Source organism: Rhea americana, unplaced genomic scaffold (genome assembly GCF_003343005.1).
Source record: "Rhea americana isolate MKP2758 unplaced genomic scaffold, rheAme1 scaffold_51, whole genome shotgun sequence".
In the NCBI taxonomy this organism is placed as follows: Eukaryota; Metazoa; Chordata; class Aves; order Rheiformes; family Rheidae; genus Rhea; species Rhea americana.
This window is the reverse complement of record NW_028186657.1, coordinates 1,312,584-1,334,266: the sequence shown is the minus strand read 5'-3', so window position 1 is coordinate 1,334,266 and position 21,683 is coordinate 1,312,584. Positions and strand designations below refer to the sequence as shown.

Genomic DNA, 21,683 nt, shown 5'->3' with positions numbered 1-21,683 from the left:
GGGGCCGCTCTGCGGGGAGGGGGGAGGAACCGCACCAGTGACCGAAACCCTGCGGCTGCTGCCGGCCCCGCGGCGGGGGGGGGCTGGGGGAGCCGCCCCCCCCACCGATTTTGTACGTGTAAACAGGGATCTCTATTCACCTTTGAGGCTCTGCAAAGCCTGCGGCCGCCCGCCCCGCCCCGTCCCGTCCCGCCGCGGCGGCCCGAGGTGCCGGGGGGCGGGCAGAGCCTCCCGCCGCGCGTTACCCCCGACCCCCCCGACCACCCCCCCGGTTAAGGCTCGCCCCGGGCAGAGCGCGAGGGCGGCGGGGGCGAGCGGAAAAGCAGCCGCGACGGCGTGAGCCGATCCCCGGCGAGCGGCGCGGAGCCCCGGGCGCTGCTGACTCCGGTGTGCTTCCCAGGCGGACTGCAAAGCGTAACGCAAACAAAATTGCCTCTCTGAAATGGTGGAATGTGAGTTTTTTCACCAGTAATAAAGATTATGGTACTCAGTAACTGTCCCCCATATTAACAGAAGAGATGAACTTGGATTTCGTTTGGAGGCTCCCGGCACAGGCTGCCTCGCCTTTAGCTGCCAGATGCTCGCRGGCAGAAACGTTAACCCGCGTCCCGCCGCCTGCGAGCTGCTCGGAGCGGGGTTCGGGGGAGCAGCCCGCGCGTCGCGGTGCCAGCGGGCAGCTCTGCCGCGGGGCCGGCGCGCTCGGCACCTCACGCGCAGCCCGGAGCGCCTTGCTTTCGGGACGGTCGCAGGTCACGTCCTTGTCCCGCAGGAGTGCGCGGCGCCCGCCGTGAAGGGAGCCCGACGCGCTGCCGCAGCATCCGCGGATCTGAGGTTTGCCTCCAACCTCGCCGGCGGGAGCTGTACGAGGCCAGGCCGCGTCAGGCCTTGCTTCGCGCTCGCGGGCCGCTCCGAGCTTCGTATCCAACGAGCCCGTATCGTTAGTCCCAGACCCCAGGGGGCTGTAGTCATAGTCTCCAGGATATTTCAGTAGATTGAACAGAAATGCTTCAACAAGCGTTTACTAGAAATCTACTTYAGCAATCCCAGGAGCTAGAAAATCACCACACAACTTATTTCAGACCAAAATCTGTCTGTTGATCCATTCATCATTAAGAATTTCCATGCAAAAATTTACTCAGGCCTAGTAGTGACTTTCCCATTTAAGGAACTACACATCATTTTTAGAATTAGTTTTAGAATTAGCTTTTTTGATTTTTCTCCTGCAAGTTGCCAGTCATTCTGCACAGGAATTAAAAAAAGACTCATGAAATGCTTGTTTATTAGTTATTTTCCAAAAGGAAAGGAAAAATAAAACCCAGCATCTTTCAATAAAATAAAGTATTTGTGTTGATTTTAGTGTTCCTAGGAAAACATTTTTTTGCCCCCCCCCCCCCCAAAAAAAAAATTGTTGTTCCCCAGTTCTTCTGGGGAAGGCACATCCCAGTTGTTTATAGGTTTGTTGGCTAGTTCCCACTATAAAAGAGAATCAATGAAGTTGAGTGGATGCAGCCATTAAGCCTTTAGCTAAAAGCTGCCACATTGTTGAGTAACAACCTGAGCCCTTCCTTATAAGRAACAGAAATAATCCTTTTACAGTTTATACAAAGATGTACGTATTTATTGTAGAAAATGAACATTTGTATCATTTCAATAGTTGTCAAATTTATTAGTGTTAATATGAAAGAAAGAATAACATGTAACTTCTTTCAAATCAAGTTTCAGTAACATGACTACAGTATGGATTTTCAGATGTTCTTTATATCTGTATCATCTATTCTTTCAAAGCTCCTATATTTAATATTACTAAAAAAAAAAAAACTTGAGATTCCATATGAAATAGAAAACTATTCTGTATAATGATTGTTTCAATTCTCCAGACAGAAGTTCTTTTGTTTTGTTTACTTCTCCAGAATATGGCCCGTATATGTTTCACTTTTTCCATCTGGAAATGAAACAAGTATGATCTACAGAAAGAGTCTTTCTGCAGATTTGGCTGATCTCAACCTGCATTCATATTTAAAAAAGGAAACCAACACAGAAAAAGCCTGCTGCCCTAATTGAGGTAGTTCTCCTTTCTGTAGCACACCTGTTACTAGTGCTCAGAGTACGAGACTGATTTTATATATATATATATATATATATACACACACACACACACACACACACAGTCTTTGGCGTCATAAAATATTTACAGTAACAAAATGGACACAGACTCAATAAGAGCATAAGCTTAGCCTTGAACCTTGGAATATTTTGAAGGAGGGAGTGCCAGCAAGGCCAGGTGCATAAAACAAGGACTCCGGTAACTATTCTATTTAGTAGTTGAACAAGTGATACCTAGATACTGTATCAGTCCAAGCCTCTGCTATTATAGAAGTTGACTGCAGCTGCAGTATGCATTTGCCATACAAGCAAGATCTTTCAAGTTATCATCAAATTCTGATAAAACAAATAAAGTTTGAGTTAAAATATAGGCTTATTTCCACATCAGAACTGTATTGATTTAATTTTCAAGTGTTTTTAAAAACAGACTGAGTTAACTCAAAATAAAATCCCATGGGGATTCCAAAAGTAAATAGCTTTGCTCAGAGCTTATATTAATTTAGGGAAGTTTTATATTAGTCTGTCATCATTAATAAATCATGATTGGGTAGAAACATATGTGCAGTCAGTTAAACTTCATTGGAATAAGCTCATTTCAAAACAATAGARTCATCTACATTGAGAGACTGATTAAAGATTACATCTTTACTCTTAGTGTTACAGTTCTGRTACTGGAGTAATAACATTGCTTTTAGGCTTAGCAAAACTATCTGAAAATAGGACAAAAACCTCAGAGTAACCAGAGGGCAATTCAGGCAACCCGTATCCTACCCATGAATACAACAGGATCAGAGAGGGCAGAGGCTCAGCTAGGGAAGAGAGCAGTGGAAACCCAGCACTCCATGCCAGCAAGGAGTGAAGCCTCTTCTGGTTTAGCCTAGGTGAAGAGAGAAAGAAGGGAGAGGGGAAGAAAAATAGTTTCAGTCAAGTTTCAAGCATAATACCATAACCTGCTGCTGCTGACCAAGCTCCTACCCAAGGAGCTGCATGCAGAAGGCCATTTGGGTCAGTTTTATACATTCCTGGCTGCCAGAAGTAGAGGGAGCTCCTCCTGCAACCAGTGCAAGGCCAGCTCAACCTGGGAACACTTCGCACTTGCACTCCCCCTTCACAGGTGAGCTGCCTGGCTTGCTCACACCCCACATGCCTCTACTTAGCCAGGATACCAAAGCTAGATTGGCTCAGCAATATGTTGAGTGCTAGTTTAAGCYCTTCTGAGTACTTTTGCAGTGCTCCAGGTTCCTGCTGAGGAGACATGAGATGGTTCTATGACTCTCTATGCCTTGCTCCAATTTCTGCTGCCCTGCTTGCATGGTTCCTCCATTTGCCTTGCACCAGCTTTACTGTTCATCACATGTTTTCCTGATTACCTCTGAACCCATTTTTTTTTCCCACTAGGTTAGTTTCCTGTGATTTTAGAGAGTTAAATTGACTCATGGAGTGATCTGGAGCTAGTACAAAAGAAGCAGTGAGATGGGATACCTGGGAGCAGTAAGAGGTAAGCCAGGACCTCTTCCTTATGTTACATTGGAGCGGTTCCTTTTGTGCCCCAAATCCAGGCTGTCACATCCTCTCCCAGCATGAGCACAGGTGGTGCTATGTAACAAGGAGCAGAAGGCAAGCCTAGTGGGGGAAATATTCCTTGAGTTGCATGGAGCCATGCCCCTACTTTGCTGGAGCTGGTTCATGCTGGGTCAGACCTCTGTAGTGCCCTAGAAGAAGGACCCAAGGGAGGGGTGAGAGCAGGGCTGTCCCATTCCCTGGGGAGTTCAAGTGTTCAGAGGAGTGCAGCCTGTTTTTACCTCTTGTTGTCAGAGACAAGGTGTGAGATTTGCTAAAAAGGGGGTAATGTTACAGGATTAGGACTGTGCTCAAGAACTGCAAATTTTAAGCCTGTTTGGCAGGAGCCGCTTTGTTAGCCTCAGCGAGTCCCTGTTGGATGTGTGTCCGTGCCAGACTAATAAACCCCTAGCAATGCAAGGGAAGAAGAACAACATTGCAATCATTGTCCTAAGGCTTAAGAAAAATAACACTGTACTGAAAATATTTTATGCAGATTGAGGAGTCTGTATTTAAAAGCTTGAAAATAGTTGCAGCCTGCATTTTCCTCATTTTCCATCAATGCTGAATGGGTTGGGTGGGGATTTTGCTTTGCTTGCTCCTTACTCTGGGGCCCTATGGGCTGTGGTGCCATGGGAGGCTTCTGGGTCCTTTTCTTCATAGCAGCTTGCAATATCTGAGGTTTTTGTTTGAGAAATGACACGATGCACAAGACGAGCTCCCATGAACTTTCTCTTCAAACACACTGTCTTTTCATTCCCACTTCTCTGGTCTAAGCACAGTGTATTTCTCCTCTCAGCTGGTGGTTTCTGTGGAAACCAGGAACTCTGTGAATGAATCCTTCCTTATAGAAGTCTTTCATTTCTTGACCTATCAAGCACCCATGGGGCCTCCCCCCAATGTATTAGTTGAAAAATGCAATGGTGAATGATAGGGAAATTATTAGATTTGTAACGGTAGCAGAAAGGGGATGTGGTGGGGAGGAACTTTCCTTATTATTTTTTCCCATCCAGTAAGATGTCACGTGCTATAAGCTGAGAGGCAGGTACGGGTGCGCTGAGGTCCGTAGCGCTGCTGGAGGGCTCTGCCGCGGGCTCCTGTGACCTGACAACTGTAAACCGTGGAGCCGAGGCGCGGGAAGGGCTGGCGGCACAGGGCAGCGCCGTCCGGCTGCGATGAGCTGGCTTGTTCCGGGTGTGGAAGTAACTTGGGGTGGTGGGAAGGGAAGGCTCGTGGGACCGCCGCTGTCGGGCAGCGGGGCCGTGCGGAGCTGTGGCAGCCCTGTGACAACGGGCATCGTTAGGGATGTGATGTTAATTAGCAAGGAAGTTGACTAAGCAGCATGCGGTGCCTTGACAAAACCCGGAAGAACAGAAAAACCGATTTTTCTTTTCTTAGTGCTAAATGTCAAGTGTTAACAGGCATAACTAAAGATGCGCTAACCTGGGGCGCTGTGGAACCCGCGGCGTCGAGGAAACGCTCCCTCGGGCACCTCCTGCGAAACGTGGGTCCTCCCCCGCGTAGCCTCCCTGCAGAGGAGAGGCGACAGGGGTTTGAAGGTACGGCTCTCGGCAGCCTGGCCGGCGGGCTGCTCTGCTCTGCACCTCCCTTCCAGCTGGGACATCGCACCGTTACTTTCCACGTAGCCAGCACTTGTTGAATCCAGGACAAATGTTATTTTTCCACTGGAAAGATTTTTTTTTTCCTCCATGTTTGTTCCATTTGTTGTTAGGGTTGAACTGTGTGTAGCAGATGTACAAAAATAAACCTCAAGGTGCTTTWACGAAGAGCCCTGAAGGTGGGTGGGGGCTTGGGGAGGCTGCCTTAGAGGTGGTGAGCCACAGCCACGTGGTGGTCTGTGACGAAGCACAAGAGGAATCGCCTGAGCCTTGTTTCTGGGATAGAAAGATCCTTAGGGAGGCAAAAGCTGAACAAATAACAAATATGGGTGCATCCGGCTTTCCTTGCATCCCTGTTGCTAGCGTGTTAACGCGCAGGAGGGATCTCATGCCCAGTCTCAGAGCAAAAGGCCGCAGAGGGCACATCTGACACTCGTGGCTGGGGCCAAGGCAAGTGCACCGAGGGTGGAAGCAATGCTTGCTCCGGATAGTGTGGTGGCGAAAGCCAGAGCCTGGAGGACTCACAGTCTGATTTGGTGTTCTTCCAGAAACRCCGTGTTCCTGGAATGAGGAGATTTCATGGAAATCTTTCTTCAGTTTAAAAAATTAGCCTGCTTGGCTACAGGGGAAAAGTGAGCACAAAATAAAGGCAGCCTGAAGACACGCGAGCAAGCCAGAATGTGTAATTCTCCTAGGTCTGAGCCAGTCAGGCTTTGGGGCGTGGGGAAGGGATTTTTCTTGTGCTTTATTTATTTATTTATCTCGAGCGTGGCTCTTAATGTTTTAATGTTTGGCCCTGCAGTGACCTGGATGTACTTCCTAACTTGCCCACTGCCTTTTTTTCTCCCTCTTTTCCATGACAAGGAAGAAGGAAGCCCACAGTTTGTTAAAATGATTCTTGTTACAGGATCGTGCTTTGTTCAGCAAGCAAATTACCTTGTTTGTTCCTAAGGCATCATTAGAGGAAATTCATATTTTCAGAGGAACACATGCCAAAGCAACCCGCATGTATCGCTTCAGACATTCGTGCCTYGTTCGGGGAAATGCTTACCTGATGCACAGTGTCTTTAGGTGACTTAGTCCAATGGGAGGTTTAATCCTCTGTGAAGAAACTGTCSCTCTCCCTTTTGCTGGCTCCATTCTGTTGGCTTCTGAGTTTTCATTTCTTTCTGGTAACTGAGTTGCTGACTGGCAGCAGATGCTTGGGCTGGGGCTTGACTCGAGCTGCGTGCCGTGCCGTAGGGCTGCCAGCACAGCGAGCTGGTRCCGTGCCTGGAGCCGCTGCTGAGGACTGACACTAGCATGTGGGAGCCAGTGCTCCCTGTGCCGCTCCTCGAGGGAGGACTCCACAGTCCCAAGMTGCAAGGAAACCCTATAGTACTAAGCACTTTCAGGGTTCAACATTACTGATGATTTGTGTTTTGATATTCCAGACTTAAAAACTAATTTTCAGATTTCCCATTTCACTAGACCGGAAAAGATGCTTTGCCAGACAGGTAACTTCCCACTGCTTCTCATTCCGGGAATCCAGCTCGAGTCCTTTGGCGATGATCGACCCGTGGAGGGAACACTCGCTTCTGGGGCCCCTTCSTTGGGTAACAGGAGGGCTGTAAAGTTCATGGTGCAACTGAGATGACCAAACTGCTCACGGCTGCTTCCCCTCAGCCCTTCGCTTCTCACTGTTATTCCTAGTAGGGCGCTCTGGCCTCTCCCAGCTCTAGTACCTGCTTTGGTCTGAGTGGATTCAGCTCACAAGATTAGCAGAAAACTAACCTGAGCCCAAATCAAAAAGTAGAATTGATTTTTTTTTTTTGGGGGGGGGGAAGGGGGATAGGTAATGAATTGAATGGAGAAGAAGGGTCTGGGGCTTGAAGTGGTGGTGGTGCACCCACCACCTGCTGAGTGGTTTTGCAGGGAGGCAATGCTGCCCATCTTCCCTATACCTCCTGCCACCTCCCTGGGGCTGCCCCTCTCTTTGCTCTGCTTGGGGGAGCAAAGTGGTTTTGTCCCAGGTGTGCTCATGGCTGTCACAACGTGGTGGGAGTGCGCACCTGGGAGTCAAGGAAGAAAGGTGATGGCCTGAACTGCTGCTCTCCCTGGGAAGCTGCTTGTGAAATGCAACCCAGGACAACTCAAATAAAAGAGGCTTGGGAAGTGAAAGAGATYATCTGAGCTGCCACTGTCAAGGAAAGGACACCTGCCCTTTAGGTCAGCAGCTTCATTACAACAAACAGCTCGTGTTTTTCCACCTTGCAAATATTCTTGCACAGAARATTCTGTGCACTCTCCTTGCTGGGCTGGAAGGAAATGATCCTGTTCTACTGGTCCTACCAAATCCACCATTAAAACCAACAATGTCTTTGGAAAATGAAAGAGTTTCGAAATACCTTCTGGGAAAATACTTTATAAATGGCAAGACCATTCCAGTAGTATGTTAGTTCAGCTTTATTTTATAAAATGTGTTTGAAATGATTTTTGCAGGTTACAACACAATTACTATAGTTCACATAAATCATGCAAACATTTTGACTTGTAAAAGTAAGATTTAAAAAATGTCCTTGATAGTTCGTAAGGAATCTCCCTTCAATGCCTAAATATGAGGCTTAGAGGAACTGAAGCTTCATGTGAGTTTTCATATGGAAATAAGAAATGGTTGTGGAATTGACTGTGGAAACCAAGATGACACATCTGATAGCAAGGAAGAGGGGCTCCTCCCTTCCGGCTACTGAGACAGAGACCTCTGTATCATAGCATGTGTTTGGGCATCCTGGAGCAACACAGCCAGATTTGGCAGCATTATAGCAGGAGAATTTCCTTTGATACAGTAATAATGAACCATTTTGCACTGTGCCCACTGTTTTAGCTGATATAGAGGGGGGAAAAAAGTACTCAGTACCTCAGCTTTTGACTTTTCTGTTTTCTTCATGTAAAGTGCTGATTTTTGGAGCATTTGTAATATATGATATGGGGGTGGGGGAAGAGCCTATCATAAGCAAGATAGGGTCTATTTGTAGTATTAAGTCCTTAAACAGCATCTCAACAGCACCACAAGTATCTCCTTACAGCAAAAACTGGCAGAGATGAAGGGAAAGGGGAACTAAGAAACATTTTCCTGGAGTAAAGGCTCATGCTCTCAAATGAGTCTTATGAAGTGTTCACAGTYTGATCTGGATCTGAGTCCTGCAGGTATTTGGCTTCCACAGTCCAGGCCATGCTCTGATCACAGCTTTAGCGGTGCCTATCTGAAAGCAAATGCAAGACTGCAGGGCAATCAAGCAATGGTCATTGTATATTGAGGATAAAATCTGAGAAATGCCAGTAGTACTCAGTGGAACAGCTCACATCCTACAGATTTTACCTTTAGCTTTTTAAAAAAATGAGATCATTCCTTTGTGTCATTTCTCCTTTAGATCTGACACCTTTGCTTATTAGTACTGCTTTGATAGGGCTGAGAATTATGGTTACTYTTGTAATGTTAGCTGACAATTCTGACTTCTAAGCTGCTAGGGAAGTTTAACTTTGTGTTAATAAGGATTGTTATTATTGGAGATGGAGGGGAACTGATATAGTCTGCAATGTCAATACCCCTTCCAAATAGGCTTTCAGAAAATGAGTTTTTGTCTGCATGCTTTATAATAATAAAATAATCAAAACATTCTGCACTACTGTTAAAGTTGCATGTCCATAGCACTGTTGAATGGCCATGGAAAACCATTACAGGCATCTTAGAGATTTGGAGACTCATAAGGCTACTTTAAACTGCATCCTATTGATCCTAGCACCTGTGGAAYATTTGATGACATCAAGTAAACATCCAAATAGCCCATACAGGCTGTTAGCTCCAAGAATGTGGAATCATGTGATAATCTCATGCATGTCCATGTACAGGCTATACTTTGGTGGAATAAGCTTTCATACACRTTTCCTCCTTTCCCCCCACAGGATAGTCTCTCATCCTATATTTCATTGAGATAATCTTGATCGGGGTATATCAGGAAGCCAGTAAATAAGCTGTCTGTCCAGTAAGGATCATAAAAGAGTCCATTTTGTTCTGAGTAAAAGATCTGCAGCCATACTTCATCCTCCTTCTTCAGAGAAAGAATAGTTGATCCCGAGGCGACATCGTGGTTACCAGTGTTTGCATCAAAAGTCTTGATTCGGTACTGCCCGTTATGGACTAAGCCAATGGCCAGATGTTTGTTGGCCAGAGTGATATCGTAAGTGAAGTAATAAATACCTGGAATGCTGCATATAAATTTTCCACTGGAAGCATTGTAATGTCCTCCCTCATTCATCAGGATCCTGTCAAATTTGATGGGTAGCCTTTCCCTTGGGTAACTTTTTGAGACAGCCACAGAGAAGGCGGATTTGGCTGCTCTGGCGTTGCAGGTGCAGGGTCCTGGCATCCCCGTCTCACCCTTGTTCCCTTTGGGCCCTTTCTTTCCTGGTGCTCCATTTTTTCCAGGATTACCCTTTAAACCCTTTGGACCTCGTGGACCTGCCTTGCCAACAGCTCCTGCTTTCCCCTTCTGTCCTGGCTTGCCTGGGTTTCCTGTTCTGCCTTGTGGGCCTAGAAGACAAAGGATACTGTAATTTTTTTTTCCAGAGAAAGACATAATACAGTGAGTGGAAGGTTGTATCATAGTAGTTTATTTTCATGTGTGAGGAAAACATCTCTGGTGAGAAGCCTATGAAATACTGCCTGAGGCTGGAAGTATGTCAGAACTGGCTGACTATGTTGCATAAGAGGAGGTATTATAACGAAGGGGGTCTGGAGCAGGATAGCCTGCCCCTTCTAAGGACTGAGAGGCTGCTTCAATTATTTGACTGGGTTAAGAAAGGAGTAAGTAGTTGTGAAGTTAGCTAGGAGCAGGCTCTGAACCTCTGGGTTTTGTAGGCATGGGATGGGTTTGAAAAGCTTTTGGAAACTGTAGTCTGGAGCAGACAGGGTTTTTAATCTCCTGTCCAATTTTTACATTTAACATAATTATCTATTATAATCTGTTGTAAAAGAAGATTCCAGGTATGGTAAAAGGCCCTTCCTAGCTGGGAGATGTGAACTGGGACACGTTCATTGCAAAGATGGCCTTGAGATGGGAAGCAAGTTGGGTATTGTCCCAGTTATGCTGAAACTGCTGATTAACATCAGTTGTGGTAGAGTTTGATACAAAAGAAATTAATGAGGACTTTTATCCTGCTTCTCAACCTGCTGCAGCAAGACTAGATTGAAATGCAGCTGTGGGTGGAAACCTGTTCTCCAGATTCCCTTTTGAAGGGTGAAACATGAGAAGATGCAGCATTTGCATGCTGGTATTATGCTGAACCAGGAGTGCACTCTAGTGTGGCAATGGGAAATCGCTGCTTTGTTTTTGTTTTGTTTTTTATTGTAATTGATTCTGATGCTTAGAATAAGCATTTATCTAAATGAGAGAGCCCCACCTCAGTATTAGGAAAATGGTGTGGGGTGGATATGTTGATGTATCTTTTTAGATTGATCATCATCAGCGAAGTGCTTGTTACCCAGTTAGAGCACTCTAGAAAGTCCCCATTTCCCTTGCATCAGCGGCAGGGTGGTCACAACTCAGGCACACCCCCACGACCTGTGTCCCTGCAAACAGGGCAGTGCAGCCAGAGGCACCTAGACTGTTGTGCAGAGGGATGGAGTTGGTCACCACTGCTTCAGGGTGATCAGGTGGCTCCTAGCCAAGAGACTCTTGGGCCTCCAACAGGGCTGCGAGTGCTCACCAAAATGCCATTGCTGCTTTGGGACTATTGAGTACTTCTCTCTCTCTCTCTCTCTCTCTCTTTTTTTCCCTCCCCCCCCTCCCTTTTTTTTCCTGACTTTATTTCCCTGGAGGCCATGAATGGGAGACCAGTGCTGCTCCTCCTAGGGGTATATGCCAAAATAGGGAAAATCTCACTATGAAGGAGGAAAGGACAATAACAAAATCTAGACAATAGACTCCATTAAGGCTCCATCTGCAAATAATATTTTTTAGCATTTTTTTGGCACAGCAACTGGAATGAAATTTGAAATATTTTCCTCTCAGTTACTACTTTAATTTAATTAGACTTTCAAGAATTTGACTCTATGCAAACCTAAAAGGTCCCATCCACTGTTCTGGCTGGCAGTGGATGAGCTAAATGGAGGTATCCAGATGCAATGGGTGAGTCTGAAACCCACTAGCAGGAGCTGATGAGTGGGAGATGTTGGACAGGGGAGAGCAGGACACTTGTCTATCCTGGGACTCAGACTTGGGATGATGGCTTACATGTAGGCTTYGTGTTAACTGAACTGTCACACTATTGCTTTTATATTTTACCATGTGTTCTTCCAAGAAGCACTTTCCTCTTACCTTCATCACCATGCTCTCCCTTGTCCCCATCCTTGCCGTCTTTGCCATCTTTGCCAGGGAAGCCCATTCTGCCGACTGTCCCTGGAGAGCCAGGGGCTCCGGGAGGACCAGGGGGGCCGGGGGGGCCTGGCACGCTGCATGCCAGCTGCTGAGGGCCTTCCTGCAGCCCTCCCTTGACAAAGCCGCTGAGGATGTGGTTTGCCACACAGGGCACAGTCCAGAGGAGAAGGACAGCAGAGATCATGGTGCAGCCTATTAAAACGAGATAGGAGCTTCAATGATACATACAGTGGCTGGCATGCACGTGCRCAGCCATAGCCAGCATGCACATGCGCAGCAGTATTCAGTATTCCCTCTGCTGTGGACTGAATGCTGCAGATTTTTATGAGAATGGGAACTAATAGGCCTGTTTTGGGGGCACTATAGGGGAACTGTTTTGGCGTGAATTAAATCAAGGAATTTAGCTCACAGTTTTCCAGGTCTGAACAATATTTCTCTTCTTTGAACACTTTTCCCCTTAACAAATATCTGTGGTCATCCCTTCTTTTTTTTTTGTTTGTTTGTTTGTTTGTTTGTTTGTTTTTCCCCTCCTTTTTCTCACAGAATGGCACCTGGCAGCTCCTTCTCTTATCCAGAGTCAGTCTGTCTGTGGCTATTTGGTCTCCTAACCAGCAATGAGGGATGAGGATACACAAAGAGGTCTATCAGATCGTTCTTCTCGTCCTCTCCTGTGATTGCCTTCTCACGCTTGCTACTGATCTCCTTGTCCTTTCCTCTCCCTCACCCCCACCTTTCCTTGTAAAAGAAGAACAGTCAGTAGGGGTGACAGAGGGATGTTAGTCTGGCTGCTGCAGACTAGCTGAGCCCTAGCCTGCACTGCCATCATCTTTAAAAATAGCCTGATGTAAAGACAAGGAGACAGAAGTCTGAAGGTCCCCAGGCAGGGCAGTGGATGAAGCACCACTGGGGGTGTCTGAGGCAGAAGAACTGTGGGGGGAGCAAGGAGAAAGGGTTTTGGTGTAAACTTCCCAATTAATGCCTGTGTGGCTACTGGATCACTGGGATTTCTTGCAGAATCCAAGCACAAAACCAGCTGGTTAATACAGGGCTGAAATTAAGAAGTGGGCTTTGGGAGGCTTTATGCCAAGTTCCCAGTTGAGCCATCCCTAATGTATTTTGCCTGAGTACAAATTCAGGCTGGTGGCTAGGTGAGGATATCTGTCTGGCCTTCCTGTTCCCTATCACAGCTCCACCACAGCGCAGCTGCAGGCTGTTCCATAGCTGAATYGTCTGCAAACTCTCTTGCTCCATGTCTAGACTGCAGTGTCTCCTTGCATGGAGATCACAACCATCCTTGGGTACTCTCCTTCCCTCCCTTATCCCCACCACCCTGCCCTGAATCCTCCAGCCTGCCTTACCTCCCTCTCACCATGCTGACCTGCCTTTCTCTCCTGTGGTGGTGGCTGAGCCTTCACGTTTTCTTACTAATGCTCAACCTGGAAACATAGATAACTGATAAAACCCCAAGTTGTTGTATGTCTCTCACCTTTGTAAAGTAAGCCATTGCTTTAAGTGTATGCAATAGTGATAAACAGCATTTACCAACAATTTTCTGGGAGCATCCCAGGCTCTGTCTCCTTTCCCAGAGGGAATCTCAACTTCCTGGGCTTGTCTGACTGCACTGTGCAGGGAGGCAGTGCCCTGGTAGGATTTCATTTCTGGTATACGGCTATTCCCACATAACTGCTAATGAAACAGAGCAGTTACTGTACAGTAAAATCTCCCTTTGGGTGTCTGTGCATGGGGCTGTTCGCGAATAGTTAGATTGCACATGCAAGTGATGAGTAACTTCTCTTCATGATATCTTGAAATAGTGCTCAGATGCATCAGCAGCTTAGAGAAGATGCTCAGACTCAGAATGATTCACAGCTAATTCACAAGAGGTCATCTCTGTGCACAATCCACCTGAGTATCTGAATGTTAGAAGAGCTTAAAGAAGAATTTGGGCTCTGCATGTGCTAGAGGGTATAATAACAAAATTTCCCCTACAGTGRCAATTTTTGACTATCCATGGGCTAAAGGTTCTGCTATAACCGTCCTCCAAACTCAAGGCCTCCTCATGTGTAAGCTGGTGCCTGAACTGAAGATTTTCTTCTTCCCCTTGCTGTTAGGTTGGGAACTGTTGTGATCACAAGCTCCCCAGCAGTGATGGCACCAGCTCCTGCAGYCAATGGTCTTTAAATAGAATCAAACTCTCTTGTTTTGGATACTAACCACAGACTGATGTACTATTACATGTACACTAATGTACTATTTTCTGGTTGTATGACTATGGAAACAAGCTGGTAAGGGGAGGGAAATGGATCCCTTGGCCTTAATTTCTTTCTTTCAGCTTCTGTATCTGCAGTAGCCTTGGAGAAATGCAATACAAAGCATAAAACTGCCCTATACAAATTTGTAGATGTTTTTTTTGTTAGCTCCATAGCTCATTGATTAGGAGAGATGAAGTTAAAGCCAAAGAAATTGAGAGGTTTTGTTTGTTTGTTTTTAAGGATTTAGTCCTGTGTCACTTTGATACAACTCCTATCCATGAGAGTAAGAAGAGCGCACTCTTAATTCATGCAAAAGACTAGTGTGAAATATCTCTTTCCYGCATTGCAGCCACCCCTGGCTGTAGGGAGTCAAATATTTTGCAATGATCATCTGCCTGCTTGGACTTTGTTGTCATATCCTCAAATCCTATAATTAAATACTCTAAATGCAAAATACAAACAGAGATGAAAAAGTAAGCAAACTGCCTTTCAGATATTTCTTCATGCCTTAGTGCTCAAACAATTTTGGAGTAGTTTAATACCAATGTAATAGAAACATGAGCTGCAATATCCCAGACCTTTTAATCTGTCATAGATCTTTTGTTCGGACAAGGTCCTGCTTGATATTAAGTTAAATAACAGGAGGTTTTGGCAACTCTGCAGTAGTGTTATTCTTAGTTCTTGTACTGGAAATGAGACATTCAAATTATTTTATAAATTCCATGTTGAAGTTATCGCTGTCATTCTTATATTGGCTCCTGAAGGGGATGGAAATGCATGTTATGAACTCCAAATCCAATAGAAAATATGCTACATATTAATGTGGAGTTGGGAGCCCCCCAGTTCTGCAGTCTGTATAATTAGGAACATGCAGAAAAGYCGGAAATGCAAAACAGATCTCTGGACTGGATTTGGCTGCTAAGCCATTTTGTTCTTCTGGTCTYTTTTGTTTTTCTTGTACTTAAGTTTATTTGCTGCTGGTGAAAGGTGTCACTTTAATGGTCTTATGAGRCTGAAACCACAAACTAGTTGTAGCTAGGACAGCTGAATAAAGACTACTCAGTGCACAGAAATGGAAACAAAATGCTAGAATGCCTAAGGAATGGATAGAGAATAGTTATTAACATTTCTTAAGCCTCTTTTAGTAATTCATCTCAAATGGGACAGAAGAGAAGTGAAAGCTGTTTGGAAGAGGGTGACACTAATAAGAAGTGGCAGGAAAAAGAATTCATTGTGGAGCAAAACTTGAAAAGAAGGTGAGACTGTTCATTTGGAGAAGAAATGACCAAGGGGGAGCACAAGGCAGAGAAGGTGATTTCTTCTCTTAATATTTCTTAGCTTAAGTACTTCTATTTACCTCCAAACAAYAGCATCAGTTGACATGAAGGCACAGAAAGTGTCAAACAAAATATCCTGAGCTTGGACAACTCATCAGCGCTGGAGGCCCCTGAGGCTGTGSTTAGTAGTACTGGATACTGGAATGGACAATAGCACCCCATTCGCCTTTTTAAATGAACAAGACTTTGGAAGTGATAATGCTCCTCAGGTTTCAAGATGTGAGCCAGCCTCTGTCAGAAGGGATTTGAGCAGAAGTTTTTCTTGGGAGTAGAACAGCCCATAACTCACTGCTCACTCTGGGGTTTCTTGCACCTACATCTGAACTGGTGCTGGCTCTCTTTGGGGAGAGAATACTGGAGTACATGGAGCACTTGTCTGATGTGGTTCTCAAGTCAGTGTTAATTAGAAGGCTCTACTAGAACATTTCATGCCACATCATAGTAATGCATGTGGGATGAAAAGCACAGTCACATTTATGAGAGAATCTATAAATAACCTTTTAAAGAAATCTCTTTAAAAGAAAACAAGCCTCATGCTGTTCCACCTTTAAAAGAAAAAATGCTCCTCAATGTGGAACATACGATGAGCTACAAAAAAACAATTGGAAACGGATCAACATCTGACCTCTCCCAAGTATAGGCGGTGGACCTGGCAGCGAAGGTCATGCAGTGTGCTTTCATTTGAGTTCTTAGGTTTCTAATGACACTTCAGTTGAAACATCTTTTGTAATTGGGTTTTGGAGACATTTCACACGTGACAATTCCTGTTCCGTGAGTGTTTGTTCAGTGGGTTATAAGAGGTAACTGATGATGGCAGACTGCTCAGGGAAGGGAAGAGTCCTGCTCTCCTAAATGAGCATAGGGGGACCCAGGTGACGGCTGTAGTTTGTGTGTACTACTGAAGTGCACGTATTCAGCTCCTCAGCACCCAGAGGCAAGTATGCTGCTATCAATGCACTGATTTTAAGATGGGAGAAGAAGGTACACCAGTTTGACTTAAAAAGGCTATTTTATGTCTCAAAAGTCTAGTCATGGCAGGCCAGGCTTCAGCCAGAGCTAGTCTAGTAAACCATGCTAATTTTGTCCTGGCCACATCCCCAGAAGAGCCTGTAGCAGTGCTGGTGCAGGCTATGCTAAGCGACTTGCTTGAAGTTTTTGAGCATGCCRATGGGAGAGCTTGGGTCAGAGCAGAGGTGCTCCTGCCCTGCACATGTGGAGTGCATCTCCCTCAGCTACTGCACATCTGTATGCGCAAGATCTCATTCATGCAGAAAGTGCTTTTACTCCCAACAGCTAAAAATATCCTATCCATCCATTGATTCACTCTGAAATGATGTCTTTTGAAATATTTATAAGTAATGGTGTTTTTTATGCTGCTCACTCAGAAAGGAAAAAAAAAAAAGGAAGGGAAAATCTCCACAAGATTCCCAATGACACAAGCCTGTTGTGCCTTCAGCACAGCCCTTGGGAGTCTCTTTACACTGTGGCTCATGCAGCTTGATGCATCTCTTGGTGGACAGATGATGGTCAAAGGCTACAGCACTAACTCTAGAGTTTGAGTCTTTAAAGTCCCATTTGGCTCCCAGATGCTWGTCAGAGCTTCAATTTACAACCCTATGTTCTCATCAGATCTGYATCATACCTCTGCCAGCCTCTGGCATCCAAGAGAAGGAGAGAGGCTCTAAAATGTGCTGTAAATATCTGTGCCCTGAGGTGGAATGATGAAGTGCAGAAAGGCAGAGTGTGAGATGTCCAGCAGCTAGGTTTTAGATACAGTGATTCCCTGGGTCCTTCAGCTGAACCCATGGGAATTGCTGATGAGTGGTCCAGGGCATCTTTTGGGGTCTGTGCAGTCTGAAAAACAGTGTAGTGGATTCACATGGGGTAAGTTAGGGAAATCTTTGYCAGGAAGCAAACTAGAAAGGAGATGATTCTGCCAAAAAATCATCCCTTCTGGACAGAGCATCTCTGATTTGCAAGTATGTTACAAACATGAGTGTTTACTGGATTCTCTCTTCCTAATGAACTTCCTAATGAGTTTAGGAGCTTTTGTTATAGCTACATAATGAAATGTAATGAATGCTTTTGAAAATGAAGATATTCTCTGACTCTGTTCCGGTGCTCCTATTGCCTTTATGTGGCAACTCCTTTCTGATTTAGAGCGTTTTATTTTCTTCCTTATTGCTTTATTGGGTCCTGTGCTTCCTGATGGATCTCTGAAGCCCTCCACAGAATGTGCTGTTTGCTCTGGCTCTCCCAGCCACAGGAGGTCTGGGAGAGGGAAATAGGGTTGTAGCTTTCTTTAGGATATAGAAATGATGGGAATGGGTGGACTGTCTGTCTCTGTCCCAATTGCCATAATAAATTGTTTTCAGTCAGTCATTTGTGTATTCAGTGGGATTTGAACCCAGCTTGTCTGTGCTGAAACCCTAGTATCCCATGAGCTTCCTTGCTATRTGAGGCACCACAGGACAGGACTGCAGATCCATGCTGTCTTACGAGAGCTGAAGGGCATCCTTCTGACACCTGGCATCCACAATCCCTAGGAGCTGCATTCCCATGGGGCTCCTTGCAACCACCACTCCCGACCAGCTGGTTGCTTCTGGCAGAGGCAGCTGGCAGGGCTTGGGACAGGCTTGTCTCTGCCAGATACTCTTCTTGGACAAGCTCTTCAGGGAATGCAGCTCTTGCCATGCTCCCCCTGTAGCTTTAGCTGCCACAAAATACCTGCTTGAGTAGCCTGCCTTCTGCTTGGCTCCTACAAGCTCCTGCGCTAGCCTCCTCTGTCCTGGTAACTTCCTGCATTTATTGTACAGTTAAAAGTTGGATCTATTTCTATAAATATATATATATATATTAAAGAATATTTGTAAGAAAAGATTTGCCCATAAGTGAGCCCTAGGCAAGCAGGATCAATTATTTTTCCTGCTGCTCATGGAACAGCCGGGCTGTAATGAAATCAGAGGGAAAAATCCAAAAAAATGGTGGTTGCCAAACATGATGCTCGGTTGGCAGTGCACACTGAGACTGAACGGTGTGTTTCAGCCTGTGCAGTGTGGTGGTGTGCGCTGTGTGCAGAGAGGAAATGCAGGCAGGGGGAAGGAGAGAAGCTGGGTGTGTTGAGGGGAATGGCTGCACACAGAGGAAATAAGAGCAGGATGGTCTGTATAACCTGAACACAAACAGCAAGATGTGACCCAGACAGTGAACAAACTAGTATGGCTTTCTACTCTATTTCCCTCAAGTATGTGAGGCTTTATTAAACAAAACAACTGTCTTCATGCTTCAGAATTTTRCAGAGTAGCTCAAGGAGTCTTGGTTAATCCTCAAAATAAACAGTTTCCCTGTGAGTGTGATTCTGACCTTGGGTGATTATTTTCAGTGTCTCTGGAGCGGAATCAGCAAGGCAGCGTTGGGCATGCCGACCCGAACAGTGGCTTAGACAAAATAAGGCGAGCTGCTGGTGTCAGCAGCAGCACGGCTAAAATGGGTGCATTTAATTTTTGATATAATCCTGTGAAGTAGTTATACAAGATATCAATTTGCTCTGTTACTTGTTATTGCACAAAAGACTGTCAAAAGAGATCAAGGAGACTGATACGTCTTCTGTGCCTGACGTGGCATCACCTCCTCAGCTTTAAGCAGCCAGGGTTGCCTGTGGCAAACCTCTCCCAGATCCATGAATAAAACCGCGTTACGAAAGTTAGCAGTTAGTACCAGAATGAGGGGGGAGGCTGCAGTTTGAATGGTACGAGCTGGCTGCTCTCAGCAAAAGCCTGTGAGGACTGTTTCCTTACTGGGTTATTTAACTTGAGACTGGATTCCTCTGCATGCATTAGAAACCTGAGTGCTCAGTGATTTAGACCTTATTTGGTAAGTTTTTTCAAAGTTAAGGTTAAGAGAGGGGAGAGAAGGAAGGAAAAAAAAAAGGAAAAGGGAATGTACTCACCAAGGCAAAACTCTTCAGTGAGATCTTGATGTGCACTGGAAACCAACAGAATTTTAAGCAGATGTTTTTGCTGCAAATCACTGTCATGCAGCAGAGCGCAACCCTTTGGTCCTGCCGCAACAGCTTCCTTCTGAGGGGGGCATGCAGTTTTGACTTCTTCTATCTTTTTTATTTATGTTTTGCTCCTTTTCGCGTGTGTTCCTAGCTTCCTGCAGCCGCTCCAAGCTTTGGCTCAACTTTGCCAAAGGCATATTTTTATTATTGTGTAATGGGTCTGAGCCTCTTCCTCTGTCACGTGGCAGGGAAAGAAATTTTTACACACATATGGCTAGAAAACTGTTGATGCTTGGGGAGCTTTTTCCTTTCTCTCTCTTCCTTTGTGGTCTGGTGTGAAACACTCAGTTTTCCTGGATTGTTTCTGACGGGCTCAGGCTTTGTGCKATGTAGTTGCTGCTTGTACAAACAGAGTTTGTACAGGGATGGGTGACACAGATAAATCTAGGGRATAATATTGACGCTTGATCAGTAAAAAATTAGCAAGGGAAGCAAGTATTAACCTAAGGATAGAAACTCAACTTCCACTTCCAAAACAATTTTAGACAAACGAGTAAAAGAAGATTGTCACAAGACTTGAAGTAAAATGAGATGCTCCACTACTGTTGCTGCTCAKGGACATCATCATAAAGCAAATAACTTTGCAAATGGGAATTTCAAAAGGAGACCGTGCGTGCATCACAGTGCTCCTTGAGGTGAAGGCATGGGGCGAAACACAGGCACTTTGACATAGAGGTGATGGGGCAGAAGTGTTCCTGTCTTTGGAATGGGCTGGGGCTTTGCTTTTAAGCTTGCAAAGTAATTACAAGGAAAGGAAAATATAGCAGTTGTTTAAGATAAGGCAGGAACACTAGAAGCAGGGATTGAATGGGAATTCAGCAGTCCTGGGGTGGACAGTTAGCTGTATTGACACAGAAGTGGTGAATCCCGGGAAATCCCTGCCCCTTCTCATTTCTCCTCCGTCCGAGTCACRGTGTTATAATTCTCAGGAATGTTACGTCCTGGCTTATACCAATCCATTAAACCCAGAAYTGGCGAATGCCTCGCAGCTCTCAGAGCACACAGCCAGGGACAGCGCTTCCTCCGCGCGCTCTCCGTCCCAGGGTGCGGGGCAGCAAGGCGAGCGCGGGCTGGAGCCTGTCCCGGCCCCGTCGCCGCTGCCCGCCCGGCTGCCCCCTCCGTGCTCGCTGCCGCCTGCGCTCGCTCCCTGAGGGTGCGGAGGGGAGAGGTCTCTGTCCGCGTCATGCCACGGCCCCCGTTCGGAGGAGGCCCCCCRGCCCCGGGCTGGTGGCGCTGGAAGTTACGGGAGGTGTTACCTGCCGGACAGAGCCGAGCGCGTCCGCTCCCGTGCCGGGCCACATGCTGCGGCACGAGCTGGCCTTGATCTCATTCAGGATGGATGAAAACAGCATTTTGGGACAGAGTGGGAATGGCTTTGGTAAAATCTGTGGGGACTCTTAAGTGAATCACCCTAATATTTTGTTTAATTCCCCAATTCTTGTTTGCCAAAGGAAGAAAATAGATCCTCCAGCTCTGTGTAGAGGCTGGTTTTGCCATCGCCAGGCTGGCAGAAGTGTTGCTGCTGCAATGATTTACGGGCGCTGGTAAATCTCCCAGAGCGCCTCCTCCAAATCGAGTCCCCACCACCCTGGGCGATGCACGCAGTGAAAAAGTGTGTGTACGTATGTGTGTGTGTATATATATACATACATACATATATATATATATATATATATATATGTATGCATATATATATATATAAAATTAGCTTTGTAAGCTGTAACCAAGTGAACAGGCCTGAGAGGGGTCACTGTGCTTTGCAGATGAGGCACAGGGCTATTTCTGCTGCTGATTGGAGGTCTCAGGAAGCAAATTCGGACCTGGGTTGTCCTGGGTTTTCTGGCAGACAGCACCTAGTGCAGGAAGAGGCTTTCTGTACCAGCTGGGGTGCTCTTGCTGGTGGCACTTGCCACGTGTGCTGGCTGGCGGGGTGCAGCTCCGGGCGCCCTCCTGCTCCAGGTGGGAATCATAGAATCACAGAATGGATAAGGTTGGAAGGGACCTCTGGAGATCATCTAGTCCAACCTCCCCACTCAGCACAGTCACCTAGAGCATGTTAGACAGGGTTGCATCCAGGCGGGCCTTGAAGATCTCCAGAGAAGGAGACTCCACAACCTCTCTGGGCAGCCTGTGCCAGTGCTCCGTTACTCTCACAGGGAAGAAATTCCCCCTCACGGTCAGGCAGAACTGCCTGTGCTTCAATTTCTGCCCATTGCCTCTTGTCCTGTCACACAGGACAACTGAAAAGAGTTTGGCCCCATCCCCTTGACATCCTCCCTTCAGGTGCTTGGACACATTGGTAAGATCCCCCCTCAGTCTTCTCTTCCCCAGGC

The 21,683-nt window shown here is 46.1% G+C and overlaps 1 protein-coding gene across 1 annotated transcript; it reads right to left on the bottom strand.

Annotated features, from left to right (window-relative positions):
* Window positions 1-7,717: 7,717 nt before the first annotated feature.
* C1QTNF2 (C1q and TNF related 2) lies at window positions 7,718-19,497 on the bottom strand. Its single transcript, XM_085317868.1, has 3 exons — window positions 19,237-19,497; window positions 11,639-11,890; window positions 7,718-9,852 (listed from the first exon to the last, which is right to left on the bottom strand). The coding sequence occupies exons 2-3, from the start codon at window positions 11,880-11,882 to the stop codon at window positions 9,239-9,241; spliced, it is 858 nt and encodes a 285-aa protein (XP_085173994.1). The 5' UTR covers window positions 11,883-11,890; window positions 19,237-19,497; the 3' UTR covers window positions 7,718-9,238.
* Window positions 19,498-21,683: the final 2,186 nt, after the last annotated feature.